At 46.0% G+C, this 22,702-nt stretch overlaps 1 protein-coding gene across 1 annotated transcript in view; it reads left to right on the forward strand.

Moving 5' to 3' along the window:
• Positions 1-22,702, forward strand: part of PAPPA (pappalysin 1) — a 222,758-nt gene that overhangs the window by 172,134 nt on the left and 27,922 nt on the right. Inside the window, exons 15-19 of the mRNA XM_032797888.2 lie at positions 290-473; positions 4,966-5,176; positions 6,560-6,731; positions 12,721-12,868; positions 17,454-17,560. Of these exons, the coding sequence (XP_032653779.1) occupies positions 290-473; positions 4,966-5,176; positions 6,560-6,731; positions 12,721-12,868; positions 17,454-17,560 (822 nt within the window). The remainder of the gene's footprint in view (positions 1-289; positions 474-4,965; positions 5,177-6,559; positions 6,732-12,720; positions 12,869-17,453; positions 17,561-22,702) is intronic.

A 22,702-nucleotide genomic window follows, 5' to 3' on the forward strand; every position in this document is an offset into this window, starting at 1 on the left:
CAACACAGCATTTTGGGGGCACTGGATTGGTGCTAACTCAGAGGGGAAAATATCCCCTGTTGACTCACTGACACAATTTCCTTAATGTCTCAATGCTTTTCCGAAACCTCCGACCCAAGCGCTGGTGATCAGGCTCAATGATTGGCTTGTGAAACCTGATTGGATAGCAAACATGAGCAGCGGTTAGGCTGTGGGTGGCTCTTTGTGAGCATTGACAGCTATTTGGTTATTCTTAGGTTTGATCTTTCCCCTGCTGGCTGTCATGTCTTTGGCCATGTGTCTCTTTCAGCTGGAGTCCAGCATCACCGTGACTTGCACGGATGGGAAATGGAACAAACAGGTGGCCTGTGAACCAGTGGATTGCGGCATCCCAGACCAGTACCATGTCTACCCAGCCACATTCAACTGCAGCGAGGGTACCATCTTTGGAAAGAAATGCTCTTTCAGTTGCCGACCTCCGGCCCTGCTGAAAGGTATGGAGGGCATTTTGCCACAAGTTAAGGTTCAGTCTGTAAAAGACCCAGAGAAGTCATTATTATTATTATGATGATGATGATTATTCCATGGCGTTGAAGCATGAAAAAGAATGAGGGCAGAAAGTTACCCGCCAGGTTTTATTTATGCTGGAAGTTAATTTCCCCTCCTCTTTCTGTATGTTGTGAGGGTTTATTTAATACCTTGTCCCTTGATGACTGTGGGCTGGAAACTATAATGAAAGCAAAAATTGCCTCCATAAAATCAAAACTTTAAAAAGTAATAGGAATAAATAGAATCAGAGCAGTGACTCCAGGTTGGCTCCCCTCGCTGGGAGGGAGAAGAGGATGTTTAATGCCATCAGTGAAATGTAAAGCTAACAGCTCTTCCTGGGGTGTGCGGGGAGAGTCAGGGAACATAGGGTGGGATTTTCAAAATTCCTGTTACTTAGGAGCTTAAGTCCCATTTTTTAAAATCACATGGAAACCTAGGAGTCCAAATCTCAGTGAAATTCAGTGGGACTCAAGCTCCTAAATTCCTGTGTCACTTTTGAAAATGGGACATTGGCTCCTAAGTCACTTGGGCACTTTTGAAAATATTGCTCCAGCACCAGCATGAGTCTCATCCCCATCTCTTGGGAGAGCTGTGATGTATGTAGCTGGAAGCACTTTGTTTGATCATTCTGAGCTACGTGAAGAGAGTACAGATCAAGGACCAGTTTCTGACACCTTTACTCATGTGGAATAAGGTGCTATTCGACATAAGTGGTCCCATTGACTCCTAGTAGACTAGCAAAGTGGTACTGACTGTTAATAAATATCAAAATCCAGCCTGACAAAAGGAAACCTCTGGGCATTGATTATTATTACTGACATCTAAAAGAAATCCTCAAAAGCTGTCATCAGGCTCACACATGACAAGCAGTCAGAAACTGTACAGAGGGCTTTGTCTGGAATGAGAAAGGAGAGAGGATTCCTCAGAGCAGATGGCAGGACCGTTGGAAGTAAACAGTGAAAGGAACAAACACACCCCTAAAAGCCTTCTAAGTTACCCAGAATGTTGCGCAAGGGCTGAATCCTGAAGAGGTGCTTAACACTTGTAACTCCTTCCAACTTTGGTAGGAACTGCTGATGTTCAGAACTTTCAAGATTTGACCCTGTGGCAATGTAGAACATTTGGGAATCTCAGGATTCGTCTCTCTTGTTCACTGAGGTACATTAGGTCTGCCTTTGTGTCCGCACCCCTGTGAGGGGGGTGCTGCTAGATGGATCACTGGAGCAGATGTTCCAGATGTGATCTCAGCTCCATCTTTTACTTTTTTCTTCCTGCCCCCGTCAAGCACAGCATGTGACTTTGATCATTCATAAATTAGGGGTGGAGCCAAGTGGGGATTCTATCTCTCAACTCCTTCAGACTTTAAGGAACTTCATTGGATGAATCCCAATCAAAACCCTGCATCTGAACTTTGAAGAATTCAGAACTTGTGATGTTGGCCCAGCTCATCTCACAGTCTAAGATGATGCACTGGACATAATGGTCCCCATGGCTTTTGAACATCCCAGAATTAACTGGACACACTGATTGAAGCACAGCTGAGGATCTGCCCCCTGAAATGTTGTCAGTGCCCAAATGGGGCATGTTTCCTTGCTCTGTCTTCCTCCTTCCCATGTCTCCTCTGTTTCCTTTTCCAGTCTCCCCTTTATGCTTCTTTCCTTTATTTTTAATGGCAGCAGAAGACTTCAGCCTCCCGCCTCCACCACCCATTGGTGCACACTCAGTTCCCTGAGGGATCTTTTCCTGATTCTCTTCTCTCCTGCTACCATCCTTCTTCCCAGCTCTCAGGACATCCCACCCTGTCCGCTTCTTTTCTGCCTTCCCTGCCTGGGTCTACTAAATGTTACTCTCCATAGTAACACATTCTGCTCCTTTCTTTCCTCCTGCTACTGCCTTCTTTCCCTGATGAGTGCCTATCCCAACTTCCTGCTGCTTCTGGAGTCCTAACCACTGCAATCTCTACCCTTCTCACTACTGCCTGGTCTGATCCTGTCAATACAGCAGGAAGGCATTGCTAACTTGAAAGAACTTTGAAGGCGAGTTGACTTGTAACCCACCAACACTGAATTAATCCCTAACTTTACTGTATATTTAGGTACACGAGATTCAAGGCTCTTTTGTATGTATGATGTCAGCTCATCTGGTAGTGCTAATTCTGCATTCCAGATGAGGTACATGAAATACCCTTAATTTTGTGGGAGGCTAGACTAAATTCTTCATTCGTGACAAAATTGTTGAATTCCTGTTTTAAGTGCAAAACTCAGCTCAGCCTTAACTACATAGCCACAACCAACGCTTCCATAGTAAAAGATAAAGCTGCCCATGTTGTTATAAATCATCTTATTTTTATCAAAATGTCTTTTTTATTATTATTTTGCGCTAACATGGGATCCTCTCCAAAAGGAAGGTGGCATCTAATTGGAAACAACAGGCGGGGGAGGAAATAGTGGGCTTAGTTTTAAATGTGACAGTCGCTATTTTATTCAAATTCAAGGGCTGCACATTTGTCCAGCACAAAAGGTAAAAATGGTCACACTAAACGCTGCAGAATAAAATAAGTCACAAGTGACCGGATCCTCAAATGGTGAACACAGTGGAGCTAGGCTGATGGACACTGGCCATTAGTTTGCTCAGCTGCGGTGTCTAGTATCATTGTACTTTTGGAGTGTAGCTATCAAAGCAATACGGTGGTGCCCAAACTTTTCCTGTCGCCCCACCCCCATCAGTAATGGAATCTGTCTGCACCCCACCCCCACTGCAGAGGAACTTGGGCTGAAGGCAGAATTGGGGATTGGGGAGGAGCTGGGGCTAGAGGCAGGGGCAGAGGGGGAATGAGGGCAGAGCTGGCCTGGGAGCATAAGAAGGGGTGGAGTGGAGCTGTGGATGCAGCCAGAGCTGGGCTGTGTGGTGCTCTCTCTCTGTACCCTGTGGGGGCTGGTCCGGGCCTCTCCTCATGCCCCCCAAACCTTCCTCTATGCCCTCTTAGGGGGGGCACGCCTCACAGTTTGGAGACCACTGCGATAAAGAAATCATTTGTTGCACAGTCACAGATGGTGACTAACAGACTTTGCCACTGAGCTTCTGGAGGATGGAAGTTGAATGACTCAGACCTAATTCAATCACTGATGTCATGGAAGCCGCTGTTTGTAATGTCACAGTTGATCACTGTGCAGTAGCAAGCATGGTCTCACCAGTGCAGGACTGCAGAACCGCTGCATGAGTCAGACAAGAGAAGCAGGCTAATGCCACAGGAAAAAGCTTTGGATTTCATAAAAATACCTCAGCAATCAGCCACAATTACAAAGGGAAGAAAAAAAAGCCACCAATGGTTTAATGAAGGAGGAGGGCTTCTCTGCATGCCTTGCTGTGCTTTAGGGATTCCTCCATTTTTCCTCTCTCTGAATCTCAGCTTTGACATCTCATGTCACAGCTCTCAACCTTCCAGATGAGAGAGACCCTATGGGACTCAGTTTGGAACTTGTCAACATGACTGAAGCTCCCCACACTATTTCTGCAGCACTGGATTGGGGGGGGGGCTGATTGACTATTAGGTCTTTGAATGGTTATTGGCTCACAGCTGAGGGATTTATTTTTTTTTTAGACTTTGCTTGTGCCTTTCTTACATACAACATGAAATGACAAAGAAATACAAAACATACTGAGCCTGATTCATCCTGGTGTAACTCCAGTGAAATCAGCCAAGCTACGTCAGGGATAAATGTGTCCTACTGTATCTTTTACCTTTCAGATATTGGCCAAGCAAGCTTCCAAAGGAAAACAACACTTTAGTTGTTAATAATAATGATAATCATGTTCAAATAGTAGTGCCAAAGGACCAACCCATTGTGTTAGGAATTGTAATGCAATACAGATGGTCCCTAGCATCCAAAACCTCCAGCCTAAATAGACAGGACAGACACAAGGTAGGGAGAAGGGATATCACACCCAAGCAGAGTGAAAGGATGGCAGCAACACCATGTTGGTGCCATGGGGTGTGTGTGTGTGTGTGTGTGTCTGTGTGTGTGTCTGTGTGTGTTGGGGTAGCTCACGAATGGTTTTGCAAACAAGCAAGCAGACTTTCCATGCATGGATATTTTCAAACAGAAAAGACCTTTTTGTTTTATTTAGATTATGAGAAACAACAGAACAGGAAAGAACAAAGGTAAAGTATCCATGCAAATGCAGACAATATGTCTCTTGTGTGTCTCTTGTGTCACAGCCTTCCCTGAAAAGAGCACAGAATGGCTACCTTGTCTCTGTGGACAGCGGAGTTCTTAATTATTTAAAGGTAGAATACACAGAAGACAAAGGCAGAAAATATACATAGCTCACTTTGACATGCAAATCAAGGAATCTTTTGATCTGTTCTATAGGTTATGATACTCTAACAAAATAGCCATGCCTGATTTTATTAAACCTGTCCACTGTCATCTCCAGGAAACAACAGCAACTTGATGTGTATGGAAGATGGGCTGTGGTCCTTCCCCGAGGCCCTTTGTGAGCTGATGTGTCGAGCTCCATCTCCAGTTCCCAATGCAGATCTTCAGACTGCCCGTTGCCGTGAAGATAAGCACAAAGTGGGCTCCTTTTGCAAGTACAAATGCAAACCGGGTTACCATGTTCCTGGCTCCTCCAGGAAAGCAAAGAAGTAAGTAAAACAGTAACACCAATGTGTTCCAGAGAGACATGGGTTAAAAAAAAAAATTCAGGGGAGGAAGACCTGTGGGTACTAGTGGATTGTGTGAGTAGCAGGGAATATTGTGGGGCAACCCACATACGCCAGCAGTTGTTGTGGGCAACACATTATCAAAGATTCCAGAAAGGAGAAGGGTTATAGAGGATATCCCAGGTGTATGAAATTAGGGATGAGAACCCTAATTCCAAACAAAGTTTGCTGTATACAGTAAAAACAATGTTTGGAGCCATTTGCTCAGATTCCAAACAGCTGTTTGGTTCAACCATATTCATGCCATTTTTAGTCATTAATCCCAAACGTACTTTTGTTCATCCAAATGTTTGGGGAGTGGTCGTTCTTCATACAAATACCCATATTCACATCCGAACAAAAATATGTATGCGCCAGAAAGAGCATTAATTATTCAGTATTCATGATTCATTCTTCACCTGTTTAAAAAGCTTCTATCATCCAATGAGATAGCAGAAACAATTCTGTATGACTTAGGTGATTAGTAACACACCACTGATAATGAATAATAAATACTGAATAGTCCAAGAAAATAATTAACTCACAATACACATAAACTATCTGTCAAACAGTTAAAATAATGGCTAAATCAGTAGATATCAAAGTGTGTTTACCAACAGAAAAAACAGTTAAATTCAGCAATGAATTTATCTGCAATGAATAATTGGACCAGCTCTACCACTAGAGATCCTATGAGTACAGAATGAGGATAGGGTAGGCTGCAGATGAGATCCCATAGGCATGAGAAAGAAGATCTTTTCTTGACACAAAGTAATGAGCGTTCTCCCTATTAGTGCTCTTCCAAGTTCAGAGGATAGAACACCTGGGATTTTCAAAGGAAACAAAGGGAATTAGGCACCCACCCTTCAAGGGCAGTTGGGCACTTAACTCAGTCAGGATCCTTTGACAATTCCAGCCTGCATTCCCCAAAAATTTATGCTAAGGACCTACTTTAGAAATATATTTTTGATGTGCAACCTGGGGAGTCCCTTTTGGAACTCTGTGGGGACGGCTTACTACTGTCATATTTCTGACCCTGTTCAACCCATTTCAGACGACCCACAGCTCACAAACTGGGGAAGCAGTATTCTGGGAGATGTATGAAAGGCAGAAGAGGGGATTAGACCAGCAGAGTGAATGTTGGTTTTGCATTTCATCATTATTTTTGCTCTAAGACCACACGATGCAAAATTCACAACTTGATCCCTAGTGTGAAAAGCACAAACATGGCCATTTCCTGCAGCTTGCTAAACAGAGCTCAGGTTCTTCAGAGCTGTAGCTGACTCAGCCACTCACTAAATACTCTGGTTTGTTTCCACATGGAAGGAGGGCCTTTAAGATCCAGTGCATGCAAGATGGCACCTGGCTAGCTGGGGCATGCGTGCCCGTCACCTGTGACCCTCCATCCTCGAAGTTCCATGGGCTGTACCAGTGCACCAACGGCTTCCAGTTCAACAGCGAATGCAGGATCAAGTGTGAGGAAGACGACAATCAATCAGTTAGTTCCTTTTGGGTCCGAATAACTTAAGCCAACAGGGACTTGTTTCTGGTAAATCTTGTATGTGCCGCCCAGCTTCCTCAGGAACCAAATCTATGAGAGGCTGCACACCTCCTGGGACATGCTTAGTTCCCATGGGCATCAGTGGGATTTGAGGATGCTTTGGGCCTTTCAGGATGTGGCCATATAAATCCATCTTCACTGAATCAGGCCAGTCCCTTCAGCTTTGAAGAGAATGGCCACTGTGTTTCTGGTCTGAGGTCTCAGTGATTGTTTGCATTGAGCTTCCATAGGACAGGTGAGAAGGTTGCTGCAGGTAGTGGTAGTGCTATGTGGTCACGTGAGCAGTCACACTCCCAGGTCCAGGAGCAGGCTTCCGTGGATGTCGGACAAGGCCCTGGGCTGCAGAGCGTGGTATGCTGTTACCTGTAATGCACTGTCTCAAGCAATACCTCTGGGTTTTGACAGGTGAGCTGTGCAGTGTTCTTAGTAATATCATCCTCATTAAAAGCTTCTTGTGGTCACAATGGAAAAACTGACTATGCGCCTATAATGTGACTGTACGAATGAAGAATAGAGTGCCCAAGAAGGAGAAAATGTGGGGGAGGGATAGCTCAGTGGTTTGAGCATTAGCCTGCTAAACCCAGGGTTGTGAGTTCAGTTCTTGAGGGGGCCACTTAAGAATTTGGGGCAAAAATCAGTACTTGGTCCTGCTAGTAAAGGCAGGGGCTGGACTCAGTGACCTTTCGAGGTCCCTTCCAGAGATAGGTATATCTCCATTCATTTATTTAAAATGTGGGAGTAGGGGTGAAGGAGAAACAGTAGTGTTATTAGTTGGGAAATATTTTATTAGGATGATAATTACATTCATCATTTATGTGTGGCGGGCTAATGGTGTGTGCTGGGGGCTTACAGACTGGTAAGAGGGCAGGATCTATGCCTCAAAGGTTTTGTAATCTAGAGAGACATTCTCTAATAACATACTAATACAGGAAGGAGATGGGACACAGAAAAAGAAAGTGACCAAGCAGTGAAGTTTAGTGCTTGCCTTGGTTGTTACATGGCTTTTGTTTGGGTAGCTTTGTCTGTTTTTAACATCATAAGTTTGGTTCTTGGGTTTTCTTTTCCTTGGGCAGTCCAGGCATTTATATTGTGTAGTAGTTTACTCTTATATGGATCTCGACACTTTAAGCAATACTGAGCTATAGTGTTTCTTTGGCTATAAGATGTCATTAAACAGTTAAGGCCAGATCCTCAGCTGATGTAAATCAGTGTAGCTCCATTGGCTTCATCGGATCTATGCTGGTTTGCAGCAGAGCAGGCTCTAGTCTTTATAAAGTTCAACAGCTAGTTTGAGCTGTTTGGTTTTCTGAACCAGAGCATAATTTCAATTTGTGAGATGACTAAATTCTCCTAAAAGTGCTGCTGCTTGATACCTTTGGTAAGAGAAGGTGGAGGACCTGGAAGTTACTGCAATTGCACATAGTTCGGAGAGCAGAGAATACCCTGCCAAAATACTTTTTAATATAATTGAAATTTCTGGAGTTCTATTGAAAATGACTGCATCTGCCATCAGGCCAATAGCCCGAAGGACTCTGCCGATATTTGCTCCAAATGATAAAAAGACACAGCCTTGGAAGAGGGAGCAGTCAGGTTTTCTGTACTTAAAACTGTGACAGTTCTGGAAGAAAGTCAGAGTGTGTTTCTTGTCATCCCCTGCTCTCTCAGAGTTGACTTGCTGTCATGGTGAGGAGTAGAGAGGGACTGAATCCTGGGCCACTGTGCTTTGATGGGAGATTAACCAGAATGGTGCGGAGGCCTGGCTGGCGTTACAAGGCTTGTGTGGCGCTCTGAGGTCTGTGCTATGAAAGGAGGGTTGGGTAGTGTGTTACAAATGTGCAGTGTAATGAAGGATGCGGGAGGTTACAAGGTCTGTGTGGTGTTAGGAGGCCTGTGCAGAGTTAAGAGATCTCTGGGGCAGAAGAGGGGCAAGGTGATGATGTCACGGGACAAGTATGGACTTATGGGGCCTATCTGTGCAGTATAACAAGGGCTGTGCGTAATATTGAGGAATAAATAGTGCTACATGGTTTGTTCATTTTTACAAGGCCAGTGAGATGTAATGGGCCATGGAGTGAGAGTTAGCTGAGTTAAAGAGGCTGCAGTGGTGACACGAGGGACGCTTTGCAATACATTGGGATGCACTTACGCACTTTAAAGTAAGATTCTGGTGGTCAGTTCAGAAAACATCTCAAACAAATGTGCAAGAAGCAGCTTGGGAAAAGGTCCTCCAGGGAAAGATATTTCCAGATATAACAGAAAACAGATTACAGAACAAAGAGAAAGAGAAAGAGACAGGACCCCTGACCTCATCTGACCTGCCCGAGAGGTGTTAATTATCTAAGGAATAAAACCCACTAAGATTTTCTCAGATATACAAGGTGATAATGCATGCTTCATCCAAGCAAGAAAAACAGCAGGGATTTTCACAAGAGATTATGCAGGGTAGGGAATGATGGACAAGATATTACTATAGCAGCAGATGTCCTGGGAATTTGGCATCATATTCTTTGATTCCCGTCAGCCAGCTCTGCAAGCAACCATGGGGCTGAATAAAGTCTGCCCACCACTTTCTGTCTTGCACTAGCTTCACAGCTTTCTTCATCTTGAAACCTTTTTTGTTCTATGTCGTTCTTCACTGTGTCTATCCAATGCCTCCTTGGTCTTTCTCTGTTTCTAGTTCCTAGTACTCTGGTATGTATTGCTATGTATATATCCTTTCTGGGTCCATTCCTGACTTGTTTCCAGACCACCACAATTGTCTTTACTGAATCTTCCATAATAGAATTGTTTCTATCCCAAGGTGTTTTTCTTATCACTTCATTTTTATTTTCTGTAGTCCTGAAACTCTCAGTATTCCACTCAGGCAGTTAGTTTCTGCAGTCAAAATCTTTTGGTCATTGGCTTTCCTCCATATTGCAGCATTCCAGAGTACTGGAATCTTGGAGTACGTTACAAATATAATGCAACAGTAACCCAAGCATAGCCAGCTCTGGGAGCATAAATCCGGGTCACCTTTAAAAGTTGCTATTGAACACTGCTACCAGATGTGTATTTTGCAAATTACGACGGAAGTGCAACACACATGTCACAATAACAAACCATGCTAAGATATCACTGATAAGCATATGGTACCTGGAGTTTTCTCCTCTGCCAGATTTTCTCCTGCTCCAGAGATCTGCTTCTTGCAGGAGTAGGGGGGAGGCTGTCAGGGAGCTGGTAACGCCGTTCTGACACCCCAGCCCTCGTGACACTTAGGGTATGTCTGAACAGGGATAAAAGACTCTCAGCACTGCTGTGGCTGGCCTGGGTCAGCTGACTCAGGCTCACAGGGTTTGGGCTGCGGGGCTAAATTTCACTGTATAGATGTTCAGGACCGTTTACCCTCGCAGGGTCCATCCTGAGCCTGAACTACACAGAAATTTTTCAGTGCCAGAGCCTGAGCCCAGCGAGCCAAAGTCCGCTGATCCGAGCCAGTCGCAGGTTTTTGTTCCCTGTGGAAATGTGCCCTTAAAGCTGCTGTCGGTCAACGCTAAGTTGCACCACTGATGTAGGGTCCTTAATGGACTGTAGGCCAGTGGAGGATCAGCATAGCACAGCACAGCTTTCCTGCTCTAAGATGGCCCCTATGCCAGCTATGGGTTGGGAGATGCAGAGACAAAGTAACATTCAGCAGAGTTCTCCACCAGGAGAGCTCTCTGCTGGAATTTTCTACCCGAGTTGGGCAAAGGGGTGTAACTCACTTGAGGATCTAGCCCAAAGCCTTCTACACTCATGATATCTCAGTCTGTAATGGACTGACCACCAGGTGTGCCGTGACTGTTTAAGCAGGTACACATAAGTGCTCACACAAATACAAAGAATCTCTTCCTTCTCTAGCTACTGTGCACACACCAAATGAAAAACAGATCTAAGCTGTCTCTGCAAACCTGAGAAAAGTTACCACCACAAACATGAGGTAGGAGTTGCTGGACTAGATTGAACCTAGTACTCTGTCTTTGACAGTGGTCAGTACCAGATGCTTCTCTTGCTGCCTCTGACAGTACCTTAATGCCCCGAGAAGGCAAACAGAACCTTGTAGCCTGCGTGAAAATCTTTAGTTCACTGTCACAGCATCAGATTCAGACTGTTTATAGCTTGTAATTGCAATGTCACAGGAAAGAAAGAAGCAAGAATTTTAAGGGACATTTCTTATATTGCTTAGAGGCTGGGCTGCAGCCATAGGAAATGCCATAACGTGCTATAGGTACAAATCTTAGAAAGGATGGACAACATGGTCCAATAGATCTTCTCCATGTCTAATTTGGATTATTCGTTCACAAAGGAGTCTGGGGAAATAGTTTCTTCCACTCAAATCCCTTCTCTTCCCACCATATCACAAGAACTTCTTGCTGCAGGGGAAAATGTTCCCGGTACGTAGGTGCGCTGCGCTGTCTTACCCAGTGAGCAGCAAAACAAAGCAGGGAACTGAGGTTCCAGTCCCTCATCTAACATTCTTCAACTAGTCTAGACTTTCATGCTGTTTGCATGGTTACCCTTGGGCCACTGAGAGTCACAGGTACTGGTCTCTGCCAGGCAGTCAAAATTCAAATGATATTATCCTCCTCCAGCACACAAACAAGCGGGCTAAAGATTCAACCCAGTAGCCTGCAGAGAAGACCAGTTGCATCATCCCTGAACATCATGTTCGTCAACAAGCTCAGCGGGGAAGGATAAGAATGTCAAAGAGAAAAACAAATTTCCTCCTGGAACTAAGAGCAAAACAAAGGGGACGAGAAGCACAAGCAAAACACGAGTGCTGTGCTGGGGACTTAGTGTGCAGATCCTGTTATGCAACCTGCACGGGACGCCTCAGGCACCTGCAGAGTGAGGCATGCAGGTCCCAGAGAATATCCACCTCACCTGCTGACGGCTCTGTCTGAAAATATCTCACATCAGGCACAAAGACCCCCTCTCCCCAAGATAGCTCACAGAGAATGTCCAGTACACCTCTCTGACTGACAAACACATGGATTACATTAACCCCCCCTTGCATGCCAGGGATTGGGAGCGAGATGCCCAGATCTCATAACATATCCAATGCAGAACACTGCTGGGAGCTAGACAACCCAGCCCCACAAGATATCCTGGTGCAGAATGTCCCGTGTCTCCCCAGTAATGGCTGGGCTCGCAGATCCTGCAGAACAGCTCATGCAGAACTCCCTGGGTGCCACAAGCATAGATCTGATGAAAGAAGCCTTATGCGCTTCTTTGTTGTTTTAAAAGGGCATGATATTTCCCCGTGGACTTTCATTCATTCTCCATTATTCCACAGGGTCTCTTTTTATAAGACAAATATCATATCCTGCACCCTCCCCCAATCTCACACGCTTCCACACACACACAAGATGATTTCTTTCTCTACCTCTCTTTCTGTGCTTCTCTATCGCAGTCTCTTCCTTTGCTGTCAGTAACAGCAGGCAAGCTCTAAAGATTACCCCAGCTAAACCTCACAGAGAAGTGTCCTTCCTTTGTTTCTGCTTCACGTGGGCATAGGGGACTCTTTGTTCTCTTCCATAGGAGGATGATGTAACTAGCTAGAAAAGGGAAAGAAGAAAAAGGTTCGCTGCCCTCAGCACAGACACCTTATTATCAAGAAAGAGGGAACATTGGGTGATAGTTCCTTTATTCTAGTTAGCTTGGGTCCATTTTGAGAGCATCCATTACAGGCCATAACATTACATAGAAAATGTTAGTGTGCATCTGTCTCTCAGGGCAGGATACAGTCTGTCTTTTCTTTGTCCTCTTGAAGAAGGCCGATTCCCTTTCTCACTAAGTTAAAAGCCCAGCCCCTAGGCCTTCCCAGCTCCCAGAGAGCATCAGCCCTTGATTCAGTTCTGATTCTTGTTCTGTCACTTTTCTGACTGTATTTTGCTTTTCCCATTCCCAGGGCCGTGGTAACAATGTGATTCACTGCCGGAAGGATGGTACCTGGAGCGGCTCCTTTCACCTCTGCAAGGAGATGCAGGGCCAGTGCTCTCTTCCCACTCAGCTCAACAGCAACCTCAAGCTACATTGTGCGCACGGCTATGGAATAGGTATATGAGCTCAAGCCATGGCCGCAGCTGGTGGGGAGGGGGGAAAGGGAGGAGACAGGAGTCCTTGGGTCATCATGTTTTGGGGACCAATTTGCCTGAGTGGGAAGCAGCTAATTAGAGGATTTGCAGAGAACATCAAGCTTTCAGATGCCACACACCAGGTAACATATGCTGCCTTCCTAGACCCTCAAAGCATTTCCACTTCCACCACGTTCCTTGTTCTGCTGAGTTTAATGAGCAGTTCCCAGGATCAAACTACAAGAGCGACAAATCCAATATGATCTTTTTAAAATAAGTGAAGAAATACACACGAATTTCCTCTTGGTCTCAGGTGAATCCCCCTCCACACACACACGTATACACAAACAGGCAAATATTCCCACTCAGCTATCCGTGTTCACACACACATACAAAACTCACAGATATTCTCACCCATATAGTCTGACCCACACCAACACAGAAATACACACACGTACTTACGCACGCACACAAACATGCTCTCCCACCCATGCATATTCACAAAGACGCCAGTGCACTCCCCCATGCATAAATACTCCTCTGCAAATATAAATTCACCCATCCAACCACATTCTTTTCAAACACACAAATCCACAGGCGCATGCATCTGAAGGCACACAAAAACACTTACCAGCGCACACACTCTCATATGATCAGTTGTTATGACTCATAGAAACCTATATCACTTTACTGATATGGAGGAAGACAAGATCCTTACTCCAGAGAGTTTATCATCTGCCTTAGACAGAACATAGCCATGTTGTGAGCCCTGACAGCAGACAATGGCAGGGAGTGGGGAGGGATGGGAAAGGTGGAGGGTTTCAACAATAAAAATCATGTGATTGCTGTGTTTGTGCACATGCACGTGCATCATTCCAACCTACCATGTTAGCACCAAGCTTTTTTATTTATTTATACTCTTCTATGTGTTTTATTTAAAGAATTAATCAGAAGGTATGGGGGGAAAGACTAGGAATGTGGGTAATGGTGACAGGTTCACCAAAATAAGTGAGGAATAATTTGTGCACTTTTCTGGAAGAGGTCTAGAGCATAGGTTACTGGACTGGGTTCCATCCCCAGCTCTGCCACTGACTTGCTGTGTGACCTTGGGCAGGTCAGTTACCCTTGCTGTGCCTCTGTTTCCCCACCCACTCTCTGTCTGTTTTGTCTGTTTAGCAGAGAACCTCTTCAGGGCTGGGTCTATTTCTTATTGTGGCCAGTGCTTCTTCAATGGGACTTTGATCTCAGCTGAGGTTCCTAGTTGCTACTAGAATACAAATAATAATACTAAAGGAGACTGCCTCAGTCCTAGAGGCCGTGTGAAAACACCGCAAGGTCAAGAGTGGGAGAAGGAAACAAAGGCTGTCTCTTCTCCGTTGCCTTGGGGCAAGCTCCCACCATTGCCCTAGTGCTAATGCAGCTCTGCCCGTAGCGACGGGGTACCAGGGCTACCACAGACTGGCTATGTCACTGAACCCTGCTCAGAGCAGGACTACGTGACCCCGTGGCAAAGCCATTCGTTCTCTGTTTACACTGGTGCCCCACCTCCTGCCCCACTTTCTACCACTGTGGGGTCGCACCAGTGATGTGGCCATGGTTGGAGATCTGAAGAAAATGGTTAGTGTAGATGGGGCCAGAGAGAGATTGGATGTAGCATGGGGCACACAAAAGGGGCCGAGGGAAGCGAGGGACAGAGATGCAGGCCTGGGCAGAGCAGAGCATTGATGCAGAAGGATAGGAAGCCAGCAGGGAGGAGGAGGCATTCCAGTAGTGGGCCAGGTCAGTAAGAAATTCAGCCCTCCTCCCATGAAGATTATAATCCCTGCCTGAGTATCCCATAAGAATGCCAAACCCACATACCAATACGTTCTTTGGGAACCTTCAGAAAGGTCTATATTATTTCTGCCTAAGTACTCAGCTTGGGCTGCTAGGCTTTAAACTGCTGCCTGTGCTGAGCTCTGTTGTAGGTCAGATTCAGATTGCTGGGGGACATGCTATATTTACCATTCTGCACACCAGTTTGCACGTGCCTTTCCCAAGGTCACCATCTGAGCGCCATACTGGAGCATTCGAATGTGAGCTGTATTAGATGCAGCTTGGAAAGAAACCCTGGGCCCCTTCCTTCCCCCCTCTAGCCCCTTTCCCTAAACCTCCTCCCCCCACTGCTGTCCCTTTGAACTTGGAGAAAGTGTTCCCCGTTGTGCAGATCTCTCATTATATTGTAACCATTGTAAGGTACCAGGAGCCTGCTTCACTCCCGTCCCCGGGGAGAGGAACACAACCTGGATGAGATCACTTCTCTTTAATGGTGCCAATTACGGATCATATATCAAAACAATTGAGACCTGCTCCTTTCCTTGAGTGTAAATAGCACAGTGGAGTGAGCTGTGAGCAGGCAGCAACGACTCTTAATTTGACAATGCATTTTACCCTTGAGATGAGGTGACCTTTGCTTACCTACCAGGGGTTGCCACTTTTTCAGAGAAGAAATACTGATTCCCCCGTTCCCAGGGAACATTGCTCTGTGCTAGAGGCAAGGTGGATTTTCAGCCCTTCTTTGTGTGCTCCTGCCCCTTTTCACCTCCCTTCCAGTGGATGCTTGTGAGTTTAGCTTGCATTAGCAGAATCCAGAAGACAGATCCTTGGGGCCCAATCCTGAGTGTGCCCCACACCCTCAGAAAAGCTTCAGTAGGAATCAAGGGATCTCAGAGTACTGACCTGCAGCATAGATTAAAAAAAAGTTAATGGAGATATCTTATCTCCTAGAACTAGAAGGGACCCTGAAAAGGTTATTGAATCCAGTCCCCTGCCTTCACTAGCAGGATCAAGTACTGATTTTGCCCCAGATCCCTAAGTGACACCCTCAAGGATTGAACTCACAAGCCTGGGTTTAACAGGCCAATACTAAAACCACTGAGCTATCCCTCTCCTCTCCTAGCCTAGGGCCAGGACCTTGGACCTTGACCTTTTCAGCTAAAGGGGTAACTGTTATTCTCTAGTGCAGCGGTTCTCAACCAGTGACCCTGAGCCCCCTGGGAGGCCATGAGCAGGTTTCATGGGTCTGCCAAGTATGGCCAGCGTTAGACTCCCAAGGACCCAGGGCAGAAAGCCAAAGTCCTGTTGCACCAGACTGCAGCCTGGGGCTGAAACCAAACCCCAGGTAACTTAGCTTTGTGGTGCCCTCTGTCGTGTGGGGTGCCAGGCAACTGCCCTGCTTGCTAACCTCTCACGCCAGCCCAGGCTTTTATATGCAGAAAAACAATTGCTGGGGAGGAGAGGCCTCAAAAAGGAAAAGGCTGAGAACCCCTGGTGTAGCGGAGTGGCCACTAGCTGAAGAAATTGACACACACTTTGTGAGTGTCTCACATCAGCACTTCTCAGGAGCAGGTTATGTATTTTGGAAGTCATCTGATGTCCCCCAAACGAGGATCTTTTCCTTCCGCTCAGGGGCCTAGCCAAACCTGGCAGATATCCAGTCAAATCAGTGGAGTCACTACTGCTCAGATGAGACACGTAAAACAGAAACAAACCCTCCCTAATTAAACTAACTGGCTCCTGCTTTGTTCCAACTGGCTCCTCCACGTGAGAACAAGAAAAAAAAAGACAGAGGTGGCTGGGGGAAAAACTGGATCCAGCCAGGGTCAGTGTGATCCTAACACCTTTCCTTTTCTCCACAAACACCTAATCTGCTCCTCCTGGTTGTGGTGACTTTTGAGCCAAAGGCACAGCCATCCAAACCACTCCACAGATGAACTCCCCCTCATGTTGATTGGAGTGCAGAATTCCTAATGACAGGGTTGCAGCAGCTGCCCCTCTCAGCAGCGATTTGCTAGGGGGGAAATGATAATAGTCCAACATGCTAGAGCTTATGGTCGTGTCACCATGTTACTGCAGAACACCGCAGTGTGTTTTAACAAGGGTAGGATTCCCACAGGGCATGGCAGTTAATCAGAGAAAATACCAGTTTACACGTGAACAAATTGATCATTACCTCTCCTCTTACTTCTTGTTTAGCATGAGGTTTAGGTGATAACCAGCTTGCAACATCATTAGACATGCTATCCATTATTTCAGGGTCTTCTGATTTGGGGAAATCAGGCCATTGGCTCGTTGTCCATGTCAGAAGCGAAAGGAGTTTGTTGGCCTCTGCTCAGTCACTTCATGGCTGCAGAAAGAGCTCTTGAAATGGAACTGCTTTCAATGTCTCTGCCTCTCAGTGATTGCTTCAGGAAGTGAATAAATCCCCTATTCAATCCATGGATTAGTAGCCACAGTGATATTTTGATATTGTAATCTATTGGTCACCCTAAGAAGCAAACTCTTATGCATATCTCCCTCCCCTTCTGGTCCTAGGGTCTCAAGCTGTGGAGTGTGGTCAGAATCCTCTCACAGTGTAAATCCCAGGAGGTTGCGAGGGGCGTGGAGGTGAAGAGCTCCATTATGATTGTCTGTAGTAATCATTCTGCAGGGTAGGGAGATGGAGGGTATTCAGATAATTGAAATGATGGGAGGAGAGTGACACGGTGTTTGCTTTCTTCCTTCGTTCTCCTCTGCATGTGCCATGAAGGAGCCGAATGCACCACCTCATGTCCGGATCACAACGAGACCATCCTGCTGCGTGTGAATGAGACCATACAAGACATCCAGCACTGGATGAACCCTCAACGAGTGAAGGTCAGTGGTGGTGGATGTTACTAAATACCCCTCCCCAGGCCCGCCGACTTTCATGTTCCTCCAGAGTAGATGAACAATCAACTTGACCCACAAAGCAGAATTTAAGGATGTAGGGCATAGCGCTGTCCAAGCAGTGGTAATATTTCATACCCATCTGTGTGGTGAGACATCTTCCCTCTTTGGAGAAGGTTGTCATCAGTAGGGGCTCCAAATCTGATTCTTGTTTACCCCGTGGCCCCTTTACTTTGCTCTAGCAGGGCCCATTTAACGCTGCAGTTTCCCAGTGTAATATCCTCTAGGCATTTCCACCTTGAGTTAAAGGGACCACGTCCTTGCCCTCTGATCCACGCGGCTCCTAACAGTTCTGATCTGGTGGGACTTTCACCTTTGCACCAGCACCGTGGGGAATGCAGACCATGCGCTTATGTACCTACTGTAGGAGAAAGCAAAGGGGAACAAGAAAAACTGCACAGGGCAGGTTTTAAATTCTTACTACTCTTCAGTTTTCTGTGCACATTGGGTGGTGGGGACCTGTCTGTGTTCAGGCAGCAGAAGAACCTGATATGGTGCATATATAATTTCCCAAATTGGCTGAGGCAACTGATTCTCCTACGTCCCCATGTGACAGACATCTGTCTCCTCAGCACAGCATCCATTTCAGAGGTCACCGCTCTCTCCTTCTGCACACTGCAAAGGCCCACACTCAGATCCACGCACAGGCCAAACACTCATATCATGCACACGCACTTATATGTACCCATGAAAACACACACAGGTGGACACTAGTTGGCACACTTACAAGCATGTACCTGCAGATGCACACACACAAATAAATACAGATGTACACAAATACATATTTACAGTCACCCATAAACACACCTACCCAAATAGTGCACTTTTATACACACATTCAACCACCACTGGAAACACACACACATATGCACGTGTGTAGGTTAGACAAACAAGTACACACATTCATCCAAAATCACACTCATGCTATGCATACATACATAAATATAAGCTCCTGCATAGAAACCCACGTAAATAGGTACTTACATACACACTCTCGCTTATACAGGTTAGCGCAGGCATATAAACACAGAAATTCACTCTGTGTGCCAGTTTTTCAAAAGCACTTAGCACCTGGGGTGCAGGGTGGGTGCAGAACATTTTTGAAAATCTGGCCCCTTTTTCATGCCTAAATTGGAAACCGTTTTTTTTAAATGTCTCCCCTGTAGCTGGTGCTGAGTACTTGAAAGTCTGGCCCTGAGCTCTGTGGGAAATCTGGCCCTGCATTTTACATATCCAGGCCAGATTTTCACAAGGGCTAAGCACCCACCAGACAACCAGCATACTGAGCATATTTGACAATCTGTCTTTTTAGGTGCCTACATGTAGCATCTTTGAAAATTTGTCCCTGAGTGTGGGTGCTGAGCCCTTCTGAAAATGCTGGCCGTGCTGTGCTTGTGTGCGGCACACAAACAGGCAGACAGAATGATAGAACCACTCCTGGGAGGTATCTGGAGGCTATCACAATCACAGGCTGTCCCTCTGATCTCCTTATTCACTCCATACTTTCTGATTCCATTACTGCCCTAGCCTAGGCTTTGCCAAGTTGCTGGTGTGAAATACATATCTGTAAAAACCTTATCTCTGTATTAGAGGCTATTTCTCACTGGCTGTGTCCTGAGCGCTGGAGTTCAAAGAGGTTTTGTAATTCATGGTGAAATAAAACCACAGCTTCCCTCCCAATCTCTGCTGCGCTGCCCTCATTTACTGATGCCAGGACTCGGAGGGAGCTGAAATGGGCAATTGTAAGCCTAGGTTTCCAATGCAGTGTGGATGCTTCAGGGTCTCTGGAGGGCTCATTAGGCAGCAGGGGGAAAAGTGGTTGTAAAATGGGAGAATAGGGGAGTGAGATTTGGGGGGGAAGGATTGATGGTTTCCAGGAGCACTGTGGAAAATCTGGGTTAATTTTGCCTCTACAACAAAGATCTTTAGATTGTGACTGGTTAGGAGTTTGACCCACACACACACTAAAAAGGATTGGTTTGTAAATAGCAGATTAAAGGGTTGAGTTTCTAAAACTATGTTAAAAGGTGGGTAGGATATTGTGAGTACCAAGTGAAAATTAATCCACTTCAACAAACAGACCTCTTTGGAAACGGAGAGGATGGAGCATCTCCCTAGAGTAGGTTCTGGTTGGATCAACTAGGGGATTGCTCTTAGAAAACATCTTTCCATCTCATCACTCAGTGTCAGTCTCTATGTAATTCTGGAAGGCCTGCAGCTAAGGAAGGGGTAACTTTTGCAAGCGAGCAGTGTTCGTGTTCGGCCCTGGGGCCGGTCTGTGCTCAGAGTTTGATCATTTCTGATCAATTCCAAAATTTGAAGAGGAAAAAAAAAGAAAAGAAAAGAAAATGGCACATTCACTTCCCTCTCCAAACCCCACCTGCTGTGAAACACTTGAATGGTTTATCCAGGGAGTCGTGGCCAGACCATCCCTTGGGTCTTTGCAGTGCAGACAGACCCTCAAACTAAGCCCAGGCTCTGACTTAGGTTTGACCCAAAGCACCTTTTCCGTCTACCCACAAATCAGTCTAACTAAGGTCAGCAAGCACTCAAGACCTGGGTCCTAGGGCCTTGCTGTGGGGGTGAGTCAGAGCCCGAACCCTGCTGTGACTTGGGTCCAGCCCTGTCATTTTGTAGTGTGGACGCAGAGCAGGCTGCAGACCGGAGTCTTCATGGTGCAGCATGGACATGGAAGGGCAGCTGTGAGATCCAGGCCTAGCAATTGTAAACCAAGGTTTACAGTGCTGCGTGGATGCTCAAGCATGGCCTTGGAAACCTCTCGTCCACAAGCCCGGATCCCAGTGTGCCGTACAGACACACTCTAAAACAAGATTTAATATTTTTCTGAAAGATGTGCTTTTCTCCAGCTTCTGGGACAAGTTCTGTGCTTTGTGCATGCAGAGTTGGGCTCGATGGTCATGGTGACTCATCTGGCCTTGGAAGCTGAATATGTGAATCCCCTGGTATGTCCCCTTCCTTCATGGGCCATAGGGAGAATGGATTTGCCCAACGCAGTCATAAGTTATGTACCTTTGTATTATGATAATGACTGTAACCTTAGCTCATTCCCGGGCACTGACATGAGCCCCAAGCCATTCCAGTGACATATGTCTCCCTCATGACCCCCTCTTTTATCTGCTTTTGCAGCTCAGGAGCCCTCAGATTCATGCCTTGCCAGGCAGCCTTGTATATTTGCCTTGGTCTTGTCCCCACCCTGTAAGTACCATTGGGTCACATCTGCAAGCCATGCTCCAGAGGTGGATCTCCCATTCCTTCTCTGCTTGGTATCTGTGTTTATTTACTTCGGTCAGCCCATGCAGTGCTGCGAGTGCCCGTGTATTCATTAGAGCCACCACTGTTAGGACCAATGGCCGCAAATCAAAACCACCCAGATTTCCATACAGACAGAACTCTCCCATCAAGCCATTCCTCCCACCCCACCTCACCCGCAAGGAAAAGCCTTGAGGGGAACAAGCTAGCCTTGCATTGGGAATTCAGGCTTTGGCAAACGAGCAAGAAAAGCCAACTCCATAGCTGAGGGCCTTTCTCTGAGAGGGTTCTGCTCCCAGCCTCCTGCATATTAGCAGCATCAGGTGTTAGTGGGAGCAGCTCCAATGATCTCATCTGCCAAGGTATCACACTGGGAGAGAGCTGGTCTCTGAAGTCACCAGGACTGAGCCCACATAAAGCTCCCCGTATTAAACCCACCACCTTAAATAGCATCTGGAAATGACTTGGAACCAATGCAGATCGCAGGGGGACTGTGCTTTGGGCAAGTAGCGACTTTGTATGTGCTACTGCACCGGCTGCTTTCTGAGTGAGTTTGGACTGTGCATGTCTGAGGAGGGTTGTGGGAGGTGAAAATGGCCCTTCACACACACACAACACCCCCTCTTCAAGATCTGGGTGCAGTCCCCTGCTTGCCTTGCCCCAGATCCTGCTCTCTTGTCCATTCCCTCTCTAACGTGGAGAAGGGAAAAATGTAGTGTGGGTGGGTTTAGGGTCCCACCTCCCCAAACCAGCCAGCGGAAAGGCTGGCGAAGCAGCTGCTATGACATGAACCCACCCCTTCCCCCAAGCCTCTCACTGTAATATGGGCCCTCCATGTCCCCCTCCAGTCACAGCTCAAAAGCCCCTGGTCAGGTCTTAATTAATTTAATATGGGGCTAATTAGCCCAAAGGCATCCTACAGGGCTCTACAATATGGCAATGTGGCCAGTGGCTGCATTCCCTTCCTCTGGGTGAAACTGCCCCCTAGGCTAAGGGCCAGCACAAAACCTATCCACCATTTAACAGCTGGGGCTTACATGGGGCATAGGCATTTTGCTAGCCAATTGGCTAGGGGGTGGATATCACCTTGTGTATATAGCTACAGGGAGAAGAAAAAGCCAAACAGCTGATGTGGTTTCATGCAGGTAAGTAGAGCTGGGAGAAATTTTTCACGCTCATTTTTTTCAGATTCGGAGACACATACACATTTCACAAATTCATGTCGTTTTCGCTGAATTGTTTTGGTCAAAAAATAATGGAAAAAATATTCCCCCCAAATTGAAAGGTTTTGACTTTTCCATTCAGATTTACTTTTTGTTCATAAATTTCCTTTAATCCTATTTTTTAATGTAAAATGTTTTATAATAGTTGAAACATATCAGTCTGGTTGAATGAAATGTTTTGTTCAATCTGAAATGATTTTTTTCTGACTTTCCATTTCATCAAAATTTTCCAAAAAAAAAAAAAAAAATTCAGATTGAACCAAAATGATTTTTTAAAAGTTTTTCAGAATTGCCAGTGAACTGACAAATCCATTTTTCTCCTGGCTCTACTGGTGAGCTCAGCAAAATTAACCAATAGATCCTCTACAGAGAACCAACCTTACTTGGCAACAGCCTTTCTGAAGAAGAGGCTTCTCCAAACTTACTAAGAACAAGTTTCCTCCCCCTTTATTTAAATGCCACCTCCCTGAAGCACCCCAGTCTTGTCTGTCCACTTGAGTGGTGGGCTATGTTAAGTCTTTACTAGAGTTGTTGTTCCCCCACTAAAGCACAGTAAACAAGTGTTATGGCAGTGTGC

This window comes from Chelonoidis abingdonii, chromosome 24 (genome assembly GCF_003597395.2).
Source record: "Chelonoidis abingdonii isolate Lonesome George chromosome 24, CheloAbing_2.0, whole genome shotgun sequence".
Lineage (NCBI taxonomy): Eukaryota > Metazoa > Chordata > Testudines > Testudinidae > Chelonoidis > Chelonoidis abingdonii.